The sequence below is a fragment of the Equus przewalskii genome, chromosome 1, assembly GCF_037783145.1.
Source record: "Equus przewalskii isolate Varuska chromosome 1, EquPr2, whole genome shotgun sequence".
Lineage (NCBI taxonomy): Eukaryota > Metazoa > Chordata > Mammalia > Perissodactyla > Equidae > Equus > Equus przewalskii.
Window position 1 is genome coordinate 141,051,228 of NC_091831.1, and position 21,530 is coordinate 141,072,757.

Below are 21,530 nucleotides of genomic sequence, written 5' to 3' on the forward strand. Positions count from 1 at the left end.
TGTAATTTTGACAAAATGCCAAAGATACACACACATCAAATGCCCTCCTAACCTGCTGCTCCCTGCTGGTTATCTCAGCCTTCATCAACCAAGGTAACAGGGGGTTTCTCCTCCTTAGACTTCAATATGGAGGATGCAGCTCAGCCCTTATTCATCTACTATATCCCCCAATCTTCCAGAATGGGTCTTCTGAACATCACTTGCTCGGTCCACCATCTCGTGAATTCAAAATCTACACTCGACCCCACCAAGCAGAGGGAAGAATTTGTGCATAGAAGCCAACCAAACACACCTTACGATGCAAGGCTAGCCTTTAGAGTTACATCGTGTTTCCCAAGCCAGCCAGTTATCTCTAAATCTAAGATCCTTAAGAGGAACTTAGTCCTTGGTTCTTGGTCTTCAAGGACAACTCCAAGAACAGATAGAAACTGGACACAAGTCTAGAGCAACCTGAATCCTGAGCTAACACAGTACAGGCATACGCATACCTTACAGAACGCCTCACCAACTAACATTTTCCTGCTAGAACACCTCCTGGTTTTTATACTCAAACTTCGTAGGTTGTACATATCTCTCAATACACTTTTTGAAAGACGTTTATGTAAGAAAAAATAGACTTAAATCCCAAACCCTAACTCAACATTGTTAACAAAATAGTGTGCAGAATACTGAGACACCAGGTGTCAACAGAGAAGACATACAGTGTATTCCTGTGTAAAGTAACTGCTTGTTAACAACCATATTAATTGATGTTCAAGAAGACTGTTTTAGGTATTTTTCATTGTATTTTTGTATTACTATAAGAGGAATTTTTACTGTGTTTTTGTAACATTGTAGGAATTAGAGGTTCTGAGTTGAGGAGTAATGCATTATAATTTTTCCTATTGAAACTAATAAGAAATAGGCGCCCACTTAATGGTTTTATGCAGAACATCCAATTTTTGGAATGAATTCTTGCCATTAAGTGAAAGATGCCTGTATTTTCTTGGATTCTTTCACCCAAAATCCATCAACAAGCCTCTCCCTGGGCCTTTCTTATCTGATCACGGTCCAACAGCTCATCTGTTCTCAATCTCTGACACTGACTCATTGAATCCCTTCTTGCCTCTTCGTCTTCCAGTTCCCTCAGCTGCAGTCATTCACTGCCTCTTACCTTTCACTGCATTCACCCCTTCTGTCTATCTTTTTCTTTATTTTCAATTAGTTTTTACTTTCACCAAAAGAATATATGAACATAATGTAAAAGATCAAAGGAGCTAGAGCTCATAGCAACAAAAGCACTCCCTAGCTCTCACCCTCTCACCCCCATCCCCAGGGCAGTGTGCTCAGAGTTAAACACTTTAGACTCTTAGCTCTTGCTTTAAATTATCAAATAATCTGAGTAGAATGCTATCTCCTGGTTATTCCATTTTACACTTTATCTACTGCCTTCCTATTATGGTAAATGAGGATTTTAGCTCTCTTATGCCCATCTTTCCCTTCTCTCCAATCTTTCTCAATAAATTTATGCCAAAAACTTTGGTTAAATCTATATTCAGTGCATTAATTATTGAGACTATTGTTTGCTTATGAGCCAAATACTGAAAAATGGTTGATTTCCTTTCTAGGAAAAATTTTTTTTGTTTTTCCTATATTTAATAATTGCCTAATTTCCTCATTTGCTTAGTTTTATTTGCATGTTCAACTAAGCTTTCCAATACCCCACAACAACTCTGTAAAATCACCCTCAATCCATTTCTCCACATGGTCAAACATGTCATATTTATCAGTCCCCTTTTTTCCTAATAAGATTTATCGATTCCATTTTTTCCTTCCCTCTCCTGGTTCTAATCTGCACTGAGCTGCTGGGTGTCATGACTCTTATGTTGGGATCTCCCTTTACCAATGTTCTATAAATACCCAACTCCTCTCTCCTGTGTTGCATTTCCCATTTCCTAGTTCCCATGTCATCTTCTTTCTTGGTTTACTCCCTAGTTTTGGTGAGTTACATCCTGTAGACTTTTAGACTTTGCATGTTTGAGAATGGTTTATTCTATCCTTACACTTGATCAATTCATTAATTCTAAGCTAAAATTCATTCTTATTTTGAATACATTACTCTTTGGCTTGGTTTTTTTTCATTTATTATGCTGAACACCCAATGAGCACCTTTCAATCTGAGAATTCATGTTTTCACTTTGAATAAATATTATTTAAAAAAATAATTTTCTAATGACTGTTTTCTGTTTCTCCTTACCAATTGGATATTGGATTTCTGGAGTTGATCTACAAATTTTCCTATCTTTCTCTCTCTTATTGTCCATCTCTTTTTTTTCTCTACTTTATCAGAGAGTTCTTCCAATCTCTTACTGAACTTTTTATTTTAGCTATTGTATTTTTAATATCCAAAAGCTCTTTCTCATTGTTTGTTCCCTTTTTTGAAATAGCATTCTATTCTTTTTTTTAACATTTTCTTTTATCTCTCTGAGGACACCATGGCTTCTCTGAAGCATTCTTCTCCTCTCAGCATTGTCTCTGTTTCCTCTGAGTTCCTTTCTTCTCTTTGTTTCTTTCTTTGCTTCATGTTGGACGCTTTATTCCAAAGTCTGATTCTCTTTTGAGCTCTATCATATTTAAGAGTGAGTCACTAACAAGCTGATTAGAAGCTTTGTAAGTGGACTTCTAATAGGGTCATAGAGTAGCAGGTGAATTTTTGTGGGAGGGGATCACCAAATTTCTGTATCTTTAGGCCTTTTCTCTAGGATGGTTCAGTTTCCTGTGAGAAGGATCTTCCAATATTCCCAGAGGGGTGTGGAGTGGTAAGGCTGCCGGTGTGCTAGAGCTGAACAGAGGAAGGGAGGTGAGAAATTCACTGTTCGGATGCAGAATGTCCTTTATTCCCCTGGTTTTCAATTCTATTATTGTCCTGCCTTTCTCAGTGCTCAGTGTCCCCAAGTCCAGGCCATCTCTGGTTGTTTCTCCAGAGACTCCTGCAAAGGTGGGGGAAATAAGTCTTCTCACTTAGCCAGGCACGAGCAGGCTCTGAGGGTCTAACTGCTCCTCATGAAGACTCTCAAGTAAATTTTAACTCACCACGTCACCCTGCTTTCTATGGTACCAGATGCCTCTAATTCTAAGCCTTTCCAAGAGCTGTGAGTCAGCTTGTTTGCCATCTGCATCCCTCTCCATGGGCACTTGGCTCTGACCTTTCTCCACTCTGCTAAGTCATGCACCATCCTTCCACCCACTTTCCATCTTTGTATCTTGTAGTTTAGAGTTATTTATGTCTCCTTGATTTATCAAAGATGGAGCTTGTGCCTCCTTTTCTGGTTTTCCCTATTGTTTGGGGATCACTTTTGAGAAAAGAAGAATGAATGAGGGATGGAGAAAGAAAGAGTAGATATGTCTTTATTCTGACATCTTGAAACCAGAAGTCTCTAGCCTTTCCCATTTCTTAGGTCTTTTATCACACTACACTCTTGTGTCAGCTCTATTATGATTCATAATTTCTGTCTTCCAGACTTTCTAGATGACTAGCAATCTTGTTTCATTGGTTTTGGACATGCAACATTTGGTTTATTAATGAATAAACAAGCTCCACATCTACTTATTGTATTCTATTTGCAGTAATTCTTGTCTGCAATTGAATACAGTATATTGAACTGAATGTACATATAATTGGGAGGGGATTATTCATCAATTGGGAGAGCATTAGCCCTCAGTCTCTTCGGGGACTTATTTTTCTTTTTTTTTTTTCTTTTTTTCTTTTTTTATTGAGTTATTGATAGGTTACAATCTTGTGAAATTTCAGTTGTACATTAATGTTTGTCAGTCATGTTGTAGGTGCACCACTTCACCCTTTGTGCCCACTCCCCACCCCACCTTTCCCCTGGTATCCACTAAACTGTTCTTAGTCCATAATTTTAAATTCCTCATATGAGTGGAATCATACACAGATTATCCTTCTCTCGCTGGCTTATTTCACTTAACATAATTCTCTCAAGGTCCATCCATGTTATTGCAAATGGAATGATTTTGTTCTGTTTTGCAGCTGAGTAGTATTCCATTGTATATATGTACCACATCTTCTTTATCCATTCGTCTGTTGCTGGACACTTAGGTTGCTTCCACGTCTTGGCTATTGTAAACAGTGCTGCAATAAACATTGGGGTGCATAGGACTTTTGGGATTGCTGACTTCAAGCTCTTTGGATAAATACCCAGTATGGGATGGCTGGATCATATGGTAGTTCTATTTTTAATTTTTTGAGGAATCTCCATACTGTTTTCCATAGTGGCTGCACTAGTTTGCATTCCCACCAGCAGTGTATGAGGGTTCCTTTTTCTCCGCACCTCTCCAACATTTGTTGCTATTAGTTTTGGATATTTTTGTCATTCTAACGGGTGTAAGATGATATCTTAGTGTAGTTTTGATTTGCATTTCCCTGATGATCAGCGATGATGAGCATCTTTTCATGTGCCTATTGGCCATCTGTATATCTTCTTTGGAGAAATGTCTGTTCATGTCTCCAGCCCATTTTTTGATTGGGTTGTTTGATGTTTTGTTGTTGAGTTGCGAGAGTTCTTTATATATTATGGATATTAAGCCTTTGTCAGATATACGAATTGCAAATATTTTTTCGGGGACTTATTTTTCTTATCAGATAGGCTGGTTATTCTGTTTGCCTTCCTAGCCCCCATTCTCTCACTGCTCTGTACCCCAGGAAACTGACCTCTATGGACAGCTCCCCTCACCCATCCCTCCTCACTGCCATTCCCACCCACCTCACTCTTCCCCTGCCTCAATGCACTTCTGGCAACACCACTCTGCAGCCACAGCTCCTGAAGTATGATGGCTTCTGGCTTCACAAAGGAACCCTTCCTGGTTGGTTCCGTTGTCCCTGCATATTAGGAGCTTCCTTTCAATCAAGATTCTATAGTACTATAGCAAAGAAACTCTCCAAATAATTGTGCTCAACCCCTAGAAAATATAAGCATTGCCAGTACAACTTAGACTAGCAGGGAAGGCTAGGATATACATATTGTTCCCTTTAGGCAAAGGAGTCAGATAGCTCTGATAAAAGTACACTTGCTGTTTTTTTTCAGTTTTTTAGATTGAGGTATAATTGACATACATTATATTAGTTTCAGGTGTACAGCATAATGATTCAATACTTGTATAGATTACAAAACAGTCACCATAATAAGTCTTGTTAAAATCTGTCACCTAGTTTCTGTCACCTAAAATTTGTCACATAGTTACCAAGTTTTCTTCTTATGGAGAACTTGTAAGATTTACTCTCTTAGCAACTTTCAAATATGCAATACAGTATTATTAACTATAGTCACCATGCTGTACATAATGTTACATTTCCATGACTTATTTATTTTATAACTGGAAGTTTGTACCTTTCAACTCCCTTCACCTGTTTCACCCACCCCTCAGCCCCCACCTCTGCCAACCATCAATCTGTTCTATGTATCCATGATCCTCGTGTTTTTTTTGTTTTTTTAAGACTCCACATATAAGTGAGATCATATGGTATTTGTCTTTCTCTGTCTGATTATTTCACTTAGCACAATGCCCTCAAGGTCCATCCATATTGTTGCAAATGGCAAGATTTCATTCTTTTTTATTGCTGAATGATATTCCATTGTATATACATATATATATACACCACATTTTCTTTATCCATTCATCTGTCAATGGACACTTAGGTTGTTTCCATAGCTTGACTATTGTAAATAATGCTACAATGTACATGCTGGTGCATATACCTTTTCAAGTTAGTGTTTTCGTTTTCTTCAGATTAATACCCAGAAGCGGAATTGCTGGATCATATGGTAGTTCTATTTTTACTTTTTTAAGGAAACTCCATACCGTTTTCCATAGTGGCTGCACTAATTTACAGTCCCACTAACAGTGCACAAGCTCCACATCCTCACCAACGCTTGTTATCTCTTGTCTTTTTGATAATAGCCATTCTATCAAGTGTGGAGTGATATCTCATTGTGGTTTTGATTTCCATTTCCCTGTTGATTAGGGATGTCGAGCATCTTTTCATGTACCTGTTGACCATCTGTATGTCTTCTTTGGAAAAATGTCTATTCAGATCCTCTGCACATTTTTTGATTGGATTGTGTGCTTTTTTGCTATTGAGTTATATAAGTTCTTTATATATTTTGGATATTGACTCCTTATAGATATATGATTTGCAAATATTTTCTCTCTTTCCGTAGGTTGCCTTTTCATTTTGCTGATTTTTTTTTTTTTTTTTTTTTTGCTGTGTAGAATCTTTTTAGTTTGATGTAGTCCCACTTGTTAATTTTTGCTTTTGTTGCCTTTGCTTTTGGTGTCAAATCTAAAAGATCATTACCAAGACCAATGTCAAGGAGCTTACCGCCTATGTTTTCTTCTAGGAGTTTTATGGTTTCAGATCTTACTTTAAAGACTTTAATCCATTTTGAGTTAATTTTTGTGTATGATTTAAGATAGTGGTCCAGTTTCATTCTTTTGCATGTGGCTGTTCCATTTTCCCAGCACCATTTATTGAAGAGACTGTCCTTTCCCCACTGTATATTCTTGGTTGCTTTGTCATAAGTTAATTGATCATATATACATAGGTTTATTTCTGGGATCTCTATTCTGTTCCACTGATCTGTGTGTCCATTTTTATGCCAATATATTTGCTATTTTTGACTTTGAAAACACTGAGACAGCCAGAATTAATTCCAAAGCTTCAAGGGTTTCTTTCTCTGTATCTTCTTTTCCTCTTTTCCCTTAGATATTCACACCATCAAAGGGCCAGAGAAATGCAAAAAATAATTTGCACCAATCCTCTCATTAAAAAAGAAAGGAATTCCTTTGCTTCATCCCTATAATGGACACCAGATTATCTTTTTCCAGGAATAGCCAGACTTTTTGTATCTACTGAACTTTTCCACTTTCTTACCTCTCATAGACCCTTCAACCAATTTCTATTTTAAACTGCTCTTGCCAAAGTTTTGTTCAACTTCCTTGATGCTAAATCCAATGGATACTTCTTAGCGCTTATCTTAGTTAACCTCTCAGCAGCATTTGACACCACTACCACTCCTTTCATGAAATATTCTCTTCCTTGTCTTTGCTGTTCCCTCAACTTTCTGGTTTTCTTCCTAATATCTGATTACTTCTGAGTCTCTTCATAGACATCTCTTTCTTTTCCCATATTTCAAATGTTCATGCTTATTTGAGCTCTGTCCTAATCTTCCTTATCTTTCCACCTACACTTCTCCATTAGATATTCTCCTCCACTTCTGTGACTTCAAAACCCAGTTATATACTAATGACTCTCAAATGGGCCATCTCAAGTCCAAATCTCCCTCCTGACCTTCAGAGATATTGTTTCTACCTAATTCTAGATAACTCCATCAATGTTCCCACAGATTCCTTATACTCAACATTTCAGCTTCCCCTCAAACCTATTTTTTCGTTTACACTCTTTGTTCTAATGTATCACACCAAGCCAAAGACCTGAGTATAATCCTTGACTCTTTGCTTTCCCCCATCCCCATATCCAAGCAATGATCAAGTCCTAATGATTCTGTCTGAGATGTACCTTAAATCTATCATCCAGTTCTCTCCATTCTCACTGCCATTCCCCTAGACCAAATCATCTCCCCAGTACTAATACTGTTACCCTTAAATCTAGGTTTTATAACAGAGCCAGGGTGATCTTTCTAAAATATAGATGTGATCATGTCACCCTCTTTCTAAAAGCCTACAATGGTTTTACACTGCTATCAGGATAAAGCCCAAATTCCTCAACCTGGTTTACAAGGCCCAGCATCTGGTCTCCTACCCTGTCATCCAAATTACTACATGCTGCAGCCAAAGTAAGCTCTTTTTAGTCCCTTTAACAAGCCATGATCACTCTTACTCTAGCTATTTCCGCAGGATTTTCCCTCCACATGATACATGCCTATCTGATGTCACCAGTGTTATCATGCTGTCAGTATTTCTTGACTAACATTTATGAATCCTTGTGTCACAGCTTAGATGTCCTATGCTCTCTAAATCAGGGTTCATTCTGCTCCCATAGCACACTACTTATCCATTTATCATACTCTATTATAGTTGCCTATTTCCTTGACTCTATTCCCCTTTTTGATCATAAGCACTGTGAGGGTTAAAAATGCACCTATTATGTCTCCAATGCCTTGAACGTTACCTGGCACAAAGCAGTCACTAAACAAAGAATGGTTGAATGATGAACAAATGAATGAAAAATAAGACATCAGATTAAATGTAGTACCAGTGGAAGGACATTTTACTTGTGGACTTCCTTTCCCTTGCTTTCTCCCCTTTCAAACACAGATAATAACAAGTAAGTTACCCTTCCCTTCAAAGAAGCCATTGCTTACAAAGGTCTAATTAGTCTATAGATACACACGACAGCTAAAGAGATTTCTGCCTGAACCTTTGTGTTCTTCATTTCTCTCTTCCCTCTTACATCAAAAACTTTCAAACTGAAACTTTAAATAGGCTTAAGAAAGACCAAGCATGCGCTGACTTTCTCTTGATCTGGCTGAAGTCCAGTCTGTGTTCCCAAGCCATCTACAAACTTGGTAGTATAGGTACATGGGATAAAAAAGAACCTATGATAACATTTTATTTGAACCAGAACTCTGAAACATTAATTAAAGCTGAGCACACCTGCTCTGAACTGCAAAGTCAGAGATTTATGTGAACTTGTAAAGTTGAGGCTTTCTGACCTTTTATAGGATTTATATTTCCTTTGAATAAGCATTTCTTCTTTGTAACACAATATTAAAAAAAAAAAAAGTTTATTTCAGTGACTAACCTGCTGGAATAAACAGACATGCTGTTCAGTTCCTTTATTGCATGGTCTTTATTCTTTTTACCCACTGCTTGTCAAATATTTAATTTAAGGTTTGGGGTGAAAATAAGCAGGCCCAACTAAGAGGCCTAGAATTTCTTGCCCTAAACTTAACTTGTTAATGTGGTGATCAAAAAGGATATCCATGCATTCAAACTCTACACTTAATGTAAGAGCATTTTAATCAAGTTATTCACAGATGTGCTCACTGTTTGGATCATATGGGCCACCTTATAGTAGCTTATCACAAGCAGGACTCGTTCAGTAACAATGTGTGTCCACGTGCACAGTGTTTTCAGATAAGACGGTTTTCAATCAAAGGAAGGCGTTCTGATTTAGAGATTCAGATGCTAATGCCTCTAGAAAGACAGGGTTCTGTGAGGCTGACACATGCAAGTTGGTTACCTTGGATAGGTTCATTCCCAGCACCGTGAGCGTCACCAAGCCAGCACAACAGACCAAAGCGCTGGAGCTGGAAAGGCCAGAACTTGGTGGGATGTTTCCATCCACCAAGCAATTCATTCCAGTCAGGTCACTAAGACCAAAGTGTTCCTAAGAATAGAGAGGAAAACAGCACTAGTATCTTTGGTAGTGGATTCAAGGAGCAGCAAAACGTTCCTTCATTCCCCAGAGAGCAAAAGTCTATCAATGGACGACTTATGCTATTTACTGAAGCTACTTGTGCAGCTGAATTTAGTTGAGCCTACACACAACATTTCATTTAATGGCTCTTGGCCACAGGGTACAGTAATCTGAAGATCACTTTTTTGGTCAACAAAAAGCTGCTGATCTACTTCCTAAAATTGCCTCGAATGATCTTTTTCTTGAGTTTTGATTGATTTGAACAAATATGGAAAAAATATTAAACAATTATAATTCAACTTCTCAAGTAGCAAGACAAGAAATACACAATAATTAGCAAGGCAGGTTAAATCTCTATGTAGCACATCCTAACACTCTGTGATTGTAAAAGTCTAACACCAAGCAGTGGCTGGCTGTTTTACTTACAGAAAAACCTAGGCACCAAAAGATTAAGAGACTTTCCTAAGATCACGTATAGGGAGCTGGGCATAGGATCCAGGTCTCTGATTTCTGGTTCTGAAGTTCTCCACTGCAGTCAGAAACCTAGGCCAGCATCCTGTCACTGTGATTTAATGTAAGTTGGCTATCTGAGGAAATCCAGACTTTTACTAGAGTTTATAGATACAATTTAACCATATGGTAGCTTTCAAGACAGCCAAATTAGAATTCATCCACAAATGGGAATGCAGACTCTAAACAAAGCAGGGACTCTATTTCTGCAAATAGGAAAGCCCAAAGAAATAATCAGACTCTGATCTAAAGATGGAAAACCCTAGAATACTTAGATAAATATCTAGGATGAGGACACTTGGGGTGATATTATATCATAACCTTTGTAGTTCAGCATTAAAAATAAATTCAAGGGGCTGGCCCCGTGGCCGAGTGGTTAAGTTCGCGCGCTCCGCTGCAGGCGGCCCAGTGTTTCGTTGGTTCGAATCCTGGGCGCGGACATGGCACTGCTCATCACACCACGCTGAGGCAGCGTCCCACATACCACAACGAAGAATATACAACTATGTACCGGGGGGCTTGGGGAGAAAAGGAAAAAAATAAAATCTTAAAAAAAAAAAAAAAACCTTTAAAAAAAAAAATAAAATAAATAAATAAATTCAGGCCACCTCCTCCTCAAGAAAAAGTACCATCATGTTTGCAATCACTCAAACAGCTCAAGACCAAAGTATGAAATACTATTATATTACATAATTATGCATTTCATCATATGTATTATTCTAGGGAGAAATTTCAATAAACTGGTTAGGATAACCAAAGTAACAACAAAACTCTGCAAATAAAAGACTGGTTTTTTCCTTAATTTTTTTTGTCCTTTTTTTCCTAAGCTGGCAAAACTCAGGCACCACAAAAGAAGAGATTCAGTTGGATGAACTTCTCTTCTTGATTTCAAGTCATCTAAAAATTTCCTTTCCAGAGATACAAACAAATTATAAACTGAAACACTCCTGCTGCCAATGCCCTTTCATAAAGAACATCAGACAGCTTGTTTAAAAAAAAATTCCTGGAGAATGCTATATATTTAACCATAAGCTCATCCACAGGGTGTCTTGAATGTGAATCATACTTACAAACTTATCACGCAATGTTTAAATTAAAATGTACAACAGATTCAAAAAACGCAAATGGGTTTTGCCAAATTCTGTAACAGCTCTATCCCAAAAGGATAACATGTTTAATTTAATATAAACAGATTATCCTCTGGAACTTTCTAGTATTTGAGTTTGAAGTTTTCTGAACAGGCTAACATTGAAGTTACTTTTCTGCCAAAAATTCATTGTACAAACCTGCTTTTGCGGATACGTTGTCAAACCAAAAAGAAAGGCTTTAAGACCCGAAATGTTCAAAAACAGCACAAAGTAACATGCATTATTTAGGTCATTTTACGCATACGCTACAAAAAGGCATGTTATAAGGAAGATCAAACTGCACTTGCCAAGCAAATGCTTCCAAATACCCTAATTCCCACTAATACATTTGATAAGCCAAATGATCTGAAGATTTAAAACCTGCCAATAACTTTTCCCATAAGTTATTACCATGAGTCTGGGGGGGGTGGGGTGCGGAAAGAAAGCAAAAAATGAACGCAGGAACTCTAAGACTAGAACCACTATACTTAGAGTACAGGCCTACACGTCAGAAATAAACGTGAGGCATTTCTGTAATGGATATGCCACTGAGTCCTAGGCTAGTTGTGACAAAGTTTCAGACAGGATTGCCAGGCAGTGAGGAAGACAAGCTCTCCAAAACATGGATTTTAACAAACCCAATTGACTTAGCAAAGCGATTTTCTTTTTGTCCTTCATACTTTTTTTAACTAGGGGAGAAAGTGGGAATATTTCATTTTTCTTGTTCTTGCACATGACAAGAAAGATGTTCAAGGTAATTATTCAATGTTTCTAGGAAAATACTTATTCTAATAAATTTCACTACATCCTTTCTTTTAACCGCATTTGAGGTAGTAATAGCGATAGCAGTTACCTTTTATTGAATGCCTACTCTGTGTCAAGCACTGTGTAATCCTTGCAACAACTCTTTGTCTGGATAGCAATGACATCATTTTCCAGATAAATCTGAGGCTTAAGACTTAAATTACCACAGCTAGGTAGAGGTCCTCCTCAAAATCCTATTACATTATACACCTATATATCCCTAGAACAAAATGTAAATAATATTACTAGAATGCGTCCTTCAAAACAAAATTTTAACAAAGATTTAAAAAACAGAAAGATGTTTGCCAGAGGCATCTGATTTGTGCACAGCCACTACTGCCCCCGTGAACACTACCATATGAACAATCATTTCTACCTCATCCCCTGAAAGACACAAATTAGCAAAATAGAACAGAAGCATCAGTTAGTCTTGAAAGGAGATAAAAATGATACGGTAAATAAAATAAATCTTGATATGACATATATCATAATCTCAACTGCATTATAAGCCAATTTACCTGAATTCCTTTAAATCCACATAAGAAATAGTTGTGCCACAGAGGCTTGGTTTTGTCAATCTGAACGTTATTAGCACTAGTACTGAAGTCACTGCAAAAACAAAAGACACCATTAATTTCAGTCTAGAGGCCTGTGCTGCAACATCAATGGCTGGCTGCTGCCATCTTGTGCCAAGACGGTGATACTGAAATTTCATTTTCCACTTACTTTCAATATATGTACTTCACAGTCTACCCAAAAACAACAAACATCTCCAGCTGCTAAAAGTTAAGAAGAAGTTGTAGTGACCTTAATAACTAAACTACTTCCAACTGATCCTTTTTATTTCCTGAAACAGAAGGGAGCCAATATATATTAGCATAATCTACACCACTTTTTATTTCACGATGGTCCTTGTTAAGCTGGTGTAAACCACATAACGGCTTATCCTTTGGGCCTGCTGTTTGGCACATCTCTAACTGAACAGAAGGACTCAAAGCTTTCTTTCCCCACACTCTCTGCCACCCATCTGATTTCACCATCTGCACAGTTTAAGAAAAAGAAAGCATGAGAAAAACAAATAGTGATTCTAATGCATCAAACTCACTGAATAAAATAAGATTCCATGAATCTATACTGATATAAATTAATAAATGAATAAATAGCTAAATGAAGGAGAAAAGAAAGCTCTTCCTTAGAGCAAAATGCCAGCTAATGGATATAGAAAACATGATGGAAATTGAAAAATCACTATTTGGCTAGCTCCAGGATAATTGTTTCAGGAATCACCAAAGGATACCAAAGTTAGTGAGTAAAAATTTGATGGGAAACAAGATATTTACATAGACTCAAAGTATTTCCCCACCAAATACTTACTGCAAAGGGAAAAAGTAGTAACTTTATGGTAAAGAAATCTGGCAGGCAACACCTTAAATAAATGATGAAAATTAACATTTCTAGTAAAGAGACATCATGTGCCTCCTTGATATCATGCACTGAGGACACAACAGTTGATATGTGGGAATTCTTTGTACTATTTTTGTGACTTCTTTGTAAGTCAAAAATTATCTGAGTATGGAAAATAAATGGGGCTGGCCCCATGGCCGAGTGGCTAAGTTCGAGTGCTCTGCTTCGGTGGCCCAGGGTTTCACCAGTTCGAATGCTGGGCATGGACATGGTACTGCTCGTCAAGCCATGCTGAGGTGGCATCCCACATGCCACGACTAGAAGGACCCACAACTATGTACCAGGGGACTTTGGGAGCAAAAGGAAAAAGAAAATCTTTTAAAAAAAAGAAAATAGAAAAATAGGCTTCTAAATCAGCCAAAGGGCAAAAATACATTTTAAAAAAGGGGGGCATCAATAAAAAAGTGAGGAAATAAGCAACATTCCCAATATTGTCTGAGTACTGTTCATATAACTTACTAAATACCTACTACTATGTGCCAGTCACTGTAGTAGGTGCCTTCCATGCACTATCATTACTCAATAACATGCACACATCATCTCCTAAGAAAAATATTTAATGACCACATAAGTATGTAAGGCATTCAGAGGAATATAAAAGTAAACGGGCTTATCTTTTAAGCATCTGTAATCTAGCTGAGACAATATGAACACAAGTCACTACCACACATCACTGTCATGTGATGATGTGTAATATGGGGTGGGATATATGACCAAGAAGGCATCATTTCTACAGTCAGCATATTAGGGTGCAGAGGAGAAGCCTTCCCGGAGGCTCAGAGAGGTTTAGTGATTCTCCAAGGATACACAAAGTCTGACTCCAGCTCACAAGTACTTTGCTGTCACCCACAGAAGTTAAAATATATTGCCCACAGCCAACAACAGGTCACAGAACTTGGAAAGCAGATAAAGTTATGTTAGCAAAACCGACTGGGTTCTGTTCCTAGCTAAGCAGAGACCTTGAAAGTCACCACAAAGAAAAGAAAACCTGGAAGGAGTGGGGGGTATGGGTGGTGGTATATTAGGGAAAGTAGAAGGGAAAATTTGAACAGGTGTAGGAAGTTAGGCAAGAAATAACCAGGAAAAAGCTGAAAAGTGCCAGCTCCTACAGAACTAGAAACATAGCTTAAGTCTGTCGTCGAAAAAACTTCTCTTTGATTAGTTATTTCACGTTTGCTCTTTCCAGCATCCCAGTCTTGCCTCTCTGCCTAGTCTTTTCCTAAGGTTCAAAAACAGGCATTCATTTTCCCACCAACCCTCATTGCTGCGTGACATCACCAATCTGCTTTCTCTACTCTTGCACCCACGTTACAGAATGCTAAGGAAAAAGACCTGAAAATGAGCAGACATGACTCATTACATTGATACTTTTCCACTTACACATTTTATTCATTCATTCACTGGTTCTTCCAACCAACATTTGCCCAGTGTCTACTCTGAGTGTGTCAGGCACTGGACTAGACCATTTATAATAACAATATCATCAAAAAATAAATACTTAAAATTAAAGAAAATTTTCACAAAAGGTGTGCAAGACATGTACCCTGAAAACAACAAAATATTTTGGAGAGAAATTGAAGAAGACCTAAATAAACAGAGAAATATATAGCACGTTCATGGATTGGAAGAGTAAATATTGTTGAGATGTCAATTCTTCCCGAATTGATCTATACATTCACTGTAACCCCAATAAAAATCCCATCATGCTTTTCATAGAAATTGAATAGCCGATTGTAAAATTAATAAGGAAAGGCAAAAGATCTAGAATAGCCAAAACAAATTTGAAAAAGAAACAATATCAGAGGATCTATACTATCTGATTTCAGGACTTCTTATAAAGCTACAGTTTTCAGATAGTGTGGTATTGACCTAAAGATAGACAAATACATCAATGGAACAGAATAGAGTCCAGAAGTAGACCCATACATATATTGCCAATTGCTTCTCAACAAAGGTGTCAAGATAATTCATCAGGAAAAGATAATTTTTCCAACAAATAGTGGGAAACAATTGGATAGCCATATGCAAAAAAGTAAACCTCAACTCTTATCTCATGCCACATACAAAAATTAGCACAAAATGGATCACAGACCTAAATGTAAGAGGTAAAGTTATAAAACTGCTGGAAGAAAACATTGGAAAAAATTTTAGTGATGTTGGATTTGACAACAGTTTCTTAAATACAGTCAAAAACTATAAACTATGAAAGAAAAAGAATCAATAAATAGGACTTCATCAAAGTCAAAAACTATTCTTCTTAAAAAGACACTCAGAGGGGCTGGCCCCGTGGCCGAGTGGTTAAGTTCGTGCGCTCCGCTGCAGGCGGCCCAGTGTTTCGTTGGTTCGAATCCTGGGCATGGACATGGCACTGCTCATCAGACCACGCTGAGGCAGCGTCCCACATGCCGCAACTAGAAGGACCCACAACGAAGAATATACAACTATGTACCAGGGGGCTTTGGGGAGAAAAAGGAAAAAAATAAAAATCTTTAAAAAAAAAAAAAAAAAAAAAAAGACACTCAGAGAAAAGAAAAATCCAAGCCACGGACTGGATGAAAGTACTCGCAAAATATACATCACAAAGAACTTGTGTCTACAATATATAAGAAACTTACAGGGCAACCATAGAAGATGAAAAACCTACTTAAAAATGAGCAAAAGAGGGGCCAGCACGCTGGCGTAGTGGTTAAGCTCGCATGCTCTGCTTTGGCTGCCCAAGGTTCACTGGTTCAGATCCCAGGCACAGACCTACACACCGCTTATCAAGCCATGCTGTGGAGGGCATCCCACATATAAAGTAGAGGAAGATGGGCACGGCTGTTAGCTCAGGGCCAATCTTCCTCAGCAAAAAGAGGAGGATTGGTGGCAGATAAAAGCTCAGGGCAAATCTGTCTCAAAAAAAAAAATTGGCAAAAGATTTGAACAGACTCTTCAACAAAAAAGATATCTAGATGGCAGATTAGTACATGAAAATATGTTCAACATCATTAGTTAGAAAAATTAAAATTAAAAGCCGTGTGTGTGATACCACTACACATTTATGAGAGTGGCTAAAATTTAAAAAGAGATGTTAGCAAAGATGTGGAGTAACTGGAACTCTCATATACTGGTGCTGGGAAGGTAAAATGGTACAACCACTTTGGGAGACAATTAGGCAAGTTCTTAAAAAGGTAAACCAAAGTGTCCACTCCTAGGTGTTTACCCAAGAAAAATGAAACACTTGTACACAAATAATCATAGCAACATTATTCATAATAATCAAAAACTGGAAACGATCTAAATACCCATCAATGGTGAATAGATAAACAAATTATGGTGTCTACATGCTATGAATGCTACATAACATGTGGACAATTCTGGGAGGCATGCTGTGTACTTCCTAGGGATCCTGGTGGAATGAAGCCTCTTACGTACAGCAGGGGCAACCTGCCTTGATAATTCACCTCTGCCTCCCTAACTCGTTCTCCATGCTCTTTCACTACCGCTCCTGGTATCATGTCCCACGTACTCTACTTTCAGCCAAGTCTGTCTCAGGCTCTGCTTTTGTGAAAAAAATAAAACTGAAACCATGCATTCATCACGGTGGGAATGATTAAGAGAATTTGAGTAAATCAATACGACATTTACTATGCACTGAGTTTTAAATGTTTACAAACAATGACACGAAGTTGTGTTTTGAGATAATGTAAGGTTTTCTTCGAAGGGTCCAAAATGTACATGAGATATATTCTCAATCATGCAAAATAAATGGGAAAAAATATCTTATACAGTAAATTCCATATAAAAGTCAGGAATTTCTGCATCTCCCACAACCTGGTATAGTGCCTTATCAAAGGCACACATACAGCATTTGCTGAATGAACGAGCATTGCTGCAGGCAAACTGTCCAATAAACAATAAGCCAAAAATATAATGTGCCAATTACATGCTAAAATCTTTTTTTGTAGTTAGCAAATCAAATCCATCGTAATATATTATAAGCAAGTAGGGCTTATCCTAGAAATGCAAAGAGAGTTCAACATTAGAAAATCCATCAGTGTAACTCATAATATATTTTTTTATCTATTATGCCCCAGACTCTAAGTTTGACACTGAGGCTAGATAGAGCATTTGGAGAGGGACCAGTACCTGAAGGCTCAGAGCTTACAATCTGCTGGGGGATACAGGCAAGTAGGCAGATAGTGATAACACAGCGTGGTCAGACACTGTGACAAGAGAATTAGAGGGTGTTCTGGGAACACAAGAAAAGCACCAGCCCTGACTTTGCTGGAGATAGTCACCTCAATAAATGATAAATACCTTGTGGGTGAGACAGAGTTATTTTCATCTTTCTGTGGCCCAGTAGCTAAAACAACATCAGACACATGTTGAGTCTTCAGCAAATGTTTCTTAAACGAACGAGCAATTGACAAAATGAACGAATATCAAATAGTAGCCTTAGATTCTTTTGGAAGTCAGACACAAATTTTCAATAAATTAAATTATTTATTATAAATTTGATGTCTCCCAAAGAGTTCATTTGGGTACAAATACAACCATACACACACACACCCCCTATTACACGCAGTAGCAATCCTAAATACTCACGGGTATAAGGGATTGGTATTGGCCAGTTGGAGAGTGTGTGTTTTCACAGGTTCCACAGCTATCAACATATCTTGTTCTACAGCCATAGGAAGAACTGAATATCCACAGTAATCTATATGCTCCCCTAGAAAAAAGAGAAAGCATTTTTTATCACTGCTAGCATATGAAACAAAAACTCAAGTAAGTTGACATACAGGAAAAACTTGGCCATGAGCCAGGTTTTAACAGAAAATAAAAATACTACGGGCAGAAAGTGGTTTAGTTTTCTTTTTCTCCCAGACATCTGAGCCAGGACTTTTGCTAAGTATATTAGTTATTAGCTTCTGTTAATTTTTAGATTTATTTAAATCGTCACACTTTTTTTTCCACTTTCTAATTCATAAAGATCATCCTCAAATATTTATGTTTTGTGACAGTAAATTCCATATAAAAGTCAGGAATTTCTATATCTCGCACAAACTGGTATAATGCCTTATCAAAGGCACACATAAAGTATGAAGAAAAGCTAGATGTTGGGCACATAGAAGTTCTTTATATTGTTCCAACTATTTTTCTGTATGTTTACATTTTCCATTATAGAAAGTCTTCTTTTTAATCCTCCTTCGACCCCTGGATTTATCTCAGCTCCTCATCTTATTTCCACTTGATAAAACCTACTTGTTCTTCAGGTCATCACACTTATAAAAGTAAGGAATTATAGAGTTTCCCCGTATTCTTCTAATCCAACAAGCAAATGTAAAACCATCAAAATTACTCACTACAATCTAAAAATTTAACCTGAAGTACAGAAAAATATTTTTATCTCTCATGAAAACAATATTAACAGTGAGGCTTCAAAAAATTTTTAAGTTTTAAAAATGAATGGACAAAATTAACATTAATAACATGGACTGGGAAAGATAGTGTTGCTTATGTAAAAGCTTATATTGCTATAGTAGATCTATTCTATTCTAGAATATATATATATTGTGTTTTTTCAGTTCTCCTGGGAAAAATTAGGGGCAAAAATGTATTAATAAAAATTTGGATCTTGGGCCCAGCCCAGTGGTGTAGTGGTTAAGTTCACATGCTCCACTTCGGCAGCCCGAGGTTCACATGTTCAGATCGCAGGTGTGGACCTACACACCACTCATCAAGCCATGCTGTGGCAGGTGTCCCACTTTTACAAAATAGTGGAAGATGGGCACAGATGTTAGCTCAGGGCCACTCTTCCTCAAGCAAAAAGAGGAGGATTGGCAACAGATGCTGCCTCAGGGACAATCTTCCTCTCCAAAAATAAAAAACAAAAAGTGTGCATATTACCAGATGAGGAAAAAATTAAAAGAAGGAACTTTTGAAATACCTATTATGTTGACTCTTCCTGGTGCTCGAACATAAAACTTGGGAATGGATCCAAACTTAGAGTTAAACATCTCCTTTAGCTTCAATAATCTGAAAACAAGAGTAGAATATTTCAGAATATCTGTATAATAGAAAAATCCTTAAGATACACACACACACTCACATTTCATATACCTACCACCATTAATTAACCCTAAAAAAATAAAAGCAAAATCTTTTACTGATATATTTTCTCGAAAACCCCAGGATGAAACATTACTATAACACCCTAAGTGACACAAAAGTATAGCTAAGCACACAGAAGAGTAAAAAGTTAAGATTGACACATCCAACCAAAAAAACTATTTCCTTCAATTATGAAGAATGTAACTTTCTGTATAATTTTTCAATGACATTCAGAGAACTCCTTTATACAAAAAGAAGCCACATGGGGCAGCGTATCAGTTTCTCAGGCTGCCATAATAGGGTGCCAGAGACCGCGTGACTTAAAACAGCAGACGTTTATTGTCTCACAGTTCTGGAGGCTAGAAGACCAAAATCCAAGTGTTGGCAGGGCCACACGCCTCTGAGACCTGTAGCCGAGCATCCTTCCTTGCCTCTCTATTTCCTGGTGGTGACCATGAATCCTTGGCATTCCTTGGCTTGCAGTTACATCACTCCAATCTCTGCCTGTCATCCCATGGAATTCTCCCTGTGGGTCTCTATCTGCGTCTCTGTTTTTCCTTCTTATAAGGACACTGGCCTTAGTGGATTAGGCCCCATCCTAATTGAGTATGATCTCATCTTAATTTGATTACATAGGTAAAGATGCTAGTCCAAACAAGGTCACATTCTGAGGTTCCAGGACATGAATTGGGGAAGGCAGGGACACTGTTCAATCCAGTGCAGGTAGCCAAATGAAAACTACACTGGATAACAGGAGACCACAGTTCTAATTCCAATGGAGCCTCTAATTCAAAGCCAAAGTTTGGCAAATCATTTTCCCTTGGCCTCTCTTCTGTAAAATTAGGGAATTTGAACTACATATTCCTCATAAGTCCCCTCCAGATCCAAAATTCTTATAATAGATTTAATAATTGTATACTGTTAAATCATCTCAAGGCAGTTCTATGAATGTCCCCCACTGTTTGTAGTCTCACATCACATTGCGTCTGAGTAATAACAGCAGGACAATAAATATTTATTAAAGTCTACCATATTCAAGACACTGATTAATTAATTGATCTTAAAGATTAACTAATTGCAAGAAACAGAAAATCACACCAAAAAAAGCTCCAGAAAAAAGGAAATTTCTTATAAGGTTAGAAAGATATGTTGAATATTCTTGGAAGTTATTCAAGATGGCCTCCTAGGAATTGACAGCCTTCAGAGACTCTATTTATATCAGTGTCTTTGGCTTTCTATTTTCATGTCTCATTCTCTCATCCCTCCAAAACGCCATCACCACTTCTCTCTACTCAGTGCTCTTCACATTCCAGTTGCCTCTGTGAATCTCTTAGTCTCTCCTACTCCGTACCTTCAGTTTTCATGACATTGAGCCCTCAATTCTATGAGGCTTAACAGTTCCAGTGCCCTATACTATCTGATTAAGTCTCTGTGTCCCTTAATTCAAATTCTCAAAAAAGATAATCTGGTTGGCAGAGTTTAGGTCCTGTACCCATCCGGGGCCAATTATTTTTGGCCAAGAGGGTAAGGATATTTGGTACAAACAAGGTCACTTGTTTTAGTTACAAATACATTCGCTTGGGTTCACCCCTTCAGCAGAGGCTGGGGGTGACAACAGAAGATATGGGCAAAGAGACAATAACTGATATCACTATCATTCAAGATACATCTACTGGACTCCCAGGCAGATGTGGATAGTGGTGGCTGCCTAAATCTGAGTCTCCTCATTTATCCTCCAAAACAATTAAAACAAGAACAAATAAATGATACAAAGCCCATATCTTTAGTATAAGTAGAAGACAGAAGGCACAAACTTTAAATTACCTACAAGTGAAAAAGAAAGGAAAGAAGGGAGGAAGAAAAAAAGAAAACCACTGTGAGACACTGGAAAAAGAAACTTGGTAAAAGAGAAAAGAGGAGAGCCAGCAAAGCTAAGATTAATCTAAAAACACCACCAGAAAGAAGAAGTCCACCCATCTAAAAATGGGAGGTGTGGGAGAAGAAAAGACGAAAATAGAATAAACTCACTGATTACTCTGTAGGCAATAGGTAAAAGTTAAAAGATATCATTAAGCATGACAAAGCAATAATTT

The 21,530-nt window shown here is 37.6% G+C and overlaps 1 protein-coding gene across 5 annotated transcripts in view; it reads right to left on the reverse strand.

The window, feature by feature from the left end:
• The window catches only part of GALK2 (galactokinase 2), a 120,166-nt gene that overhangs the window by 73,430 nt on the left and 25,206 nt on the right, over nt 1–21,530 (reverse strand). For all 5 annotated transcript variants that reach the window (XR_011528529.1, XM_008521515.2, XM_008521513.2 and 2 more), the window contains exons 2-5: nt 19,274–19,362; nt 17,932–18,055; nt 12,399–12,489; nt 9,263–9,409 (exon numbers count right to left, since the gene is read on the reverse strand). Coding sequence is in view for 4 of the 5 variants with exons in the window: in XM_008521515.2 (XP_008519737.2) it covers nt 9,263–9,409; nt 12,399–12,489; nt 17,932–18,055; nt 19,274–19,362 (451 nt within the window). In the remaining variant the exon portion in view is untranslated. The remainder of the gene's footprint in view (nt 1–9,262; nt 9,410–12,398; nt 12,490–17,931; nt 18,056–19,273; nt 19,363–21,530) is intronic.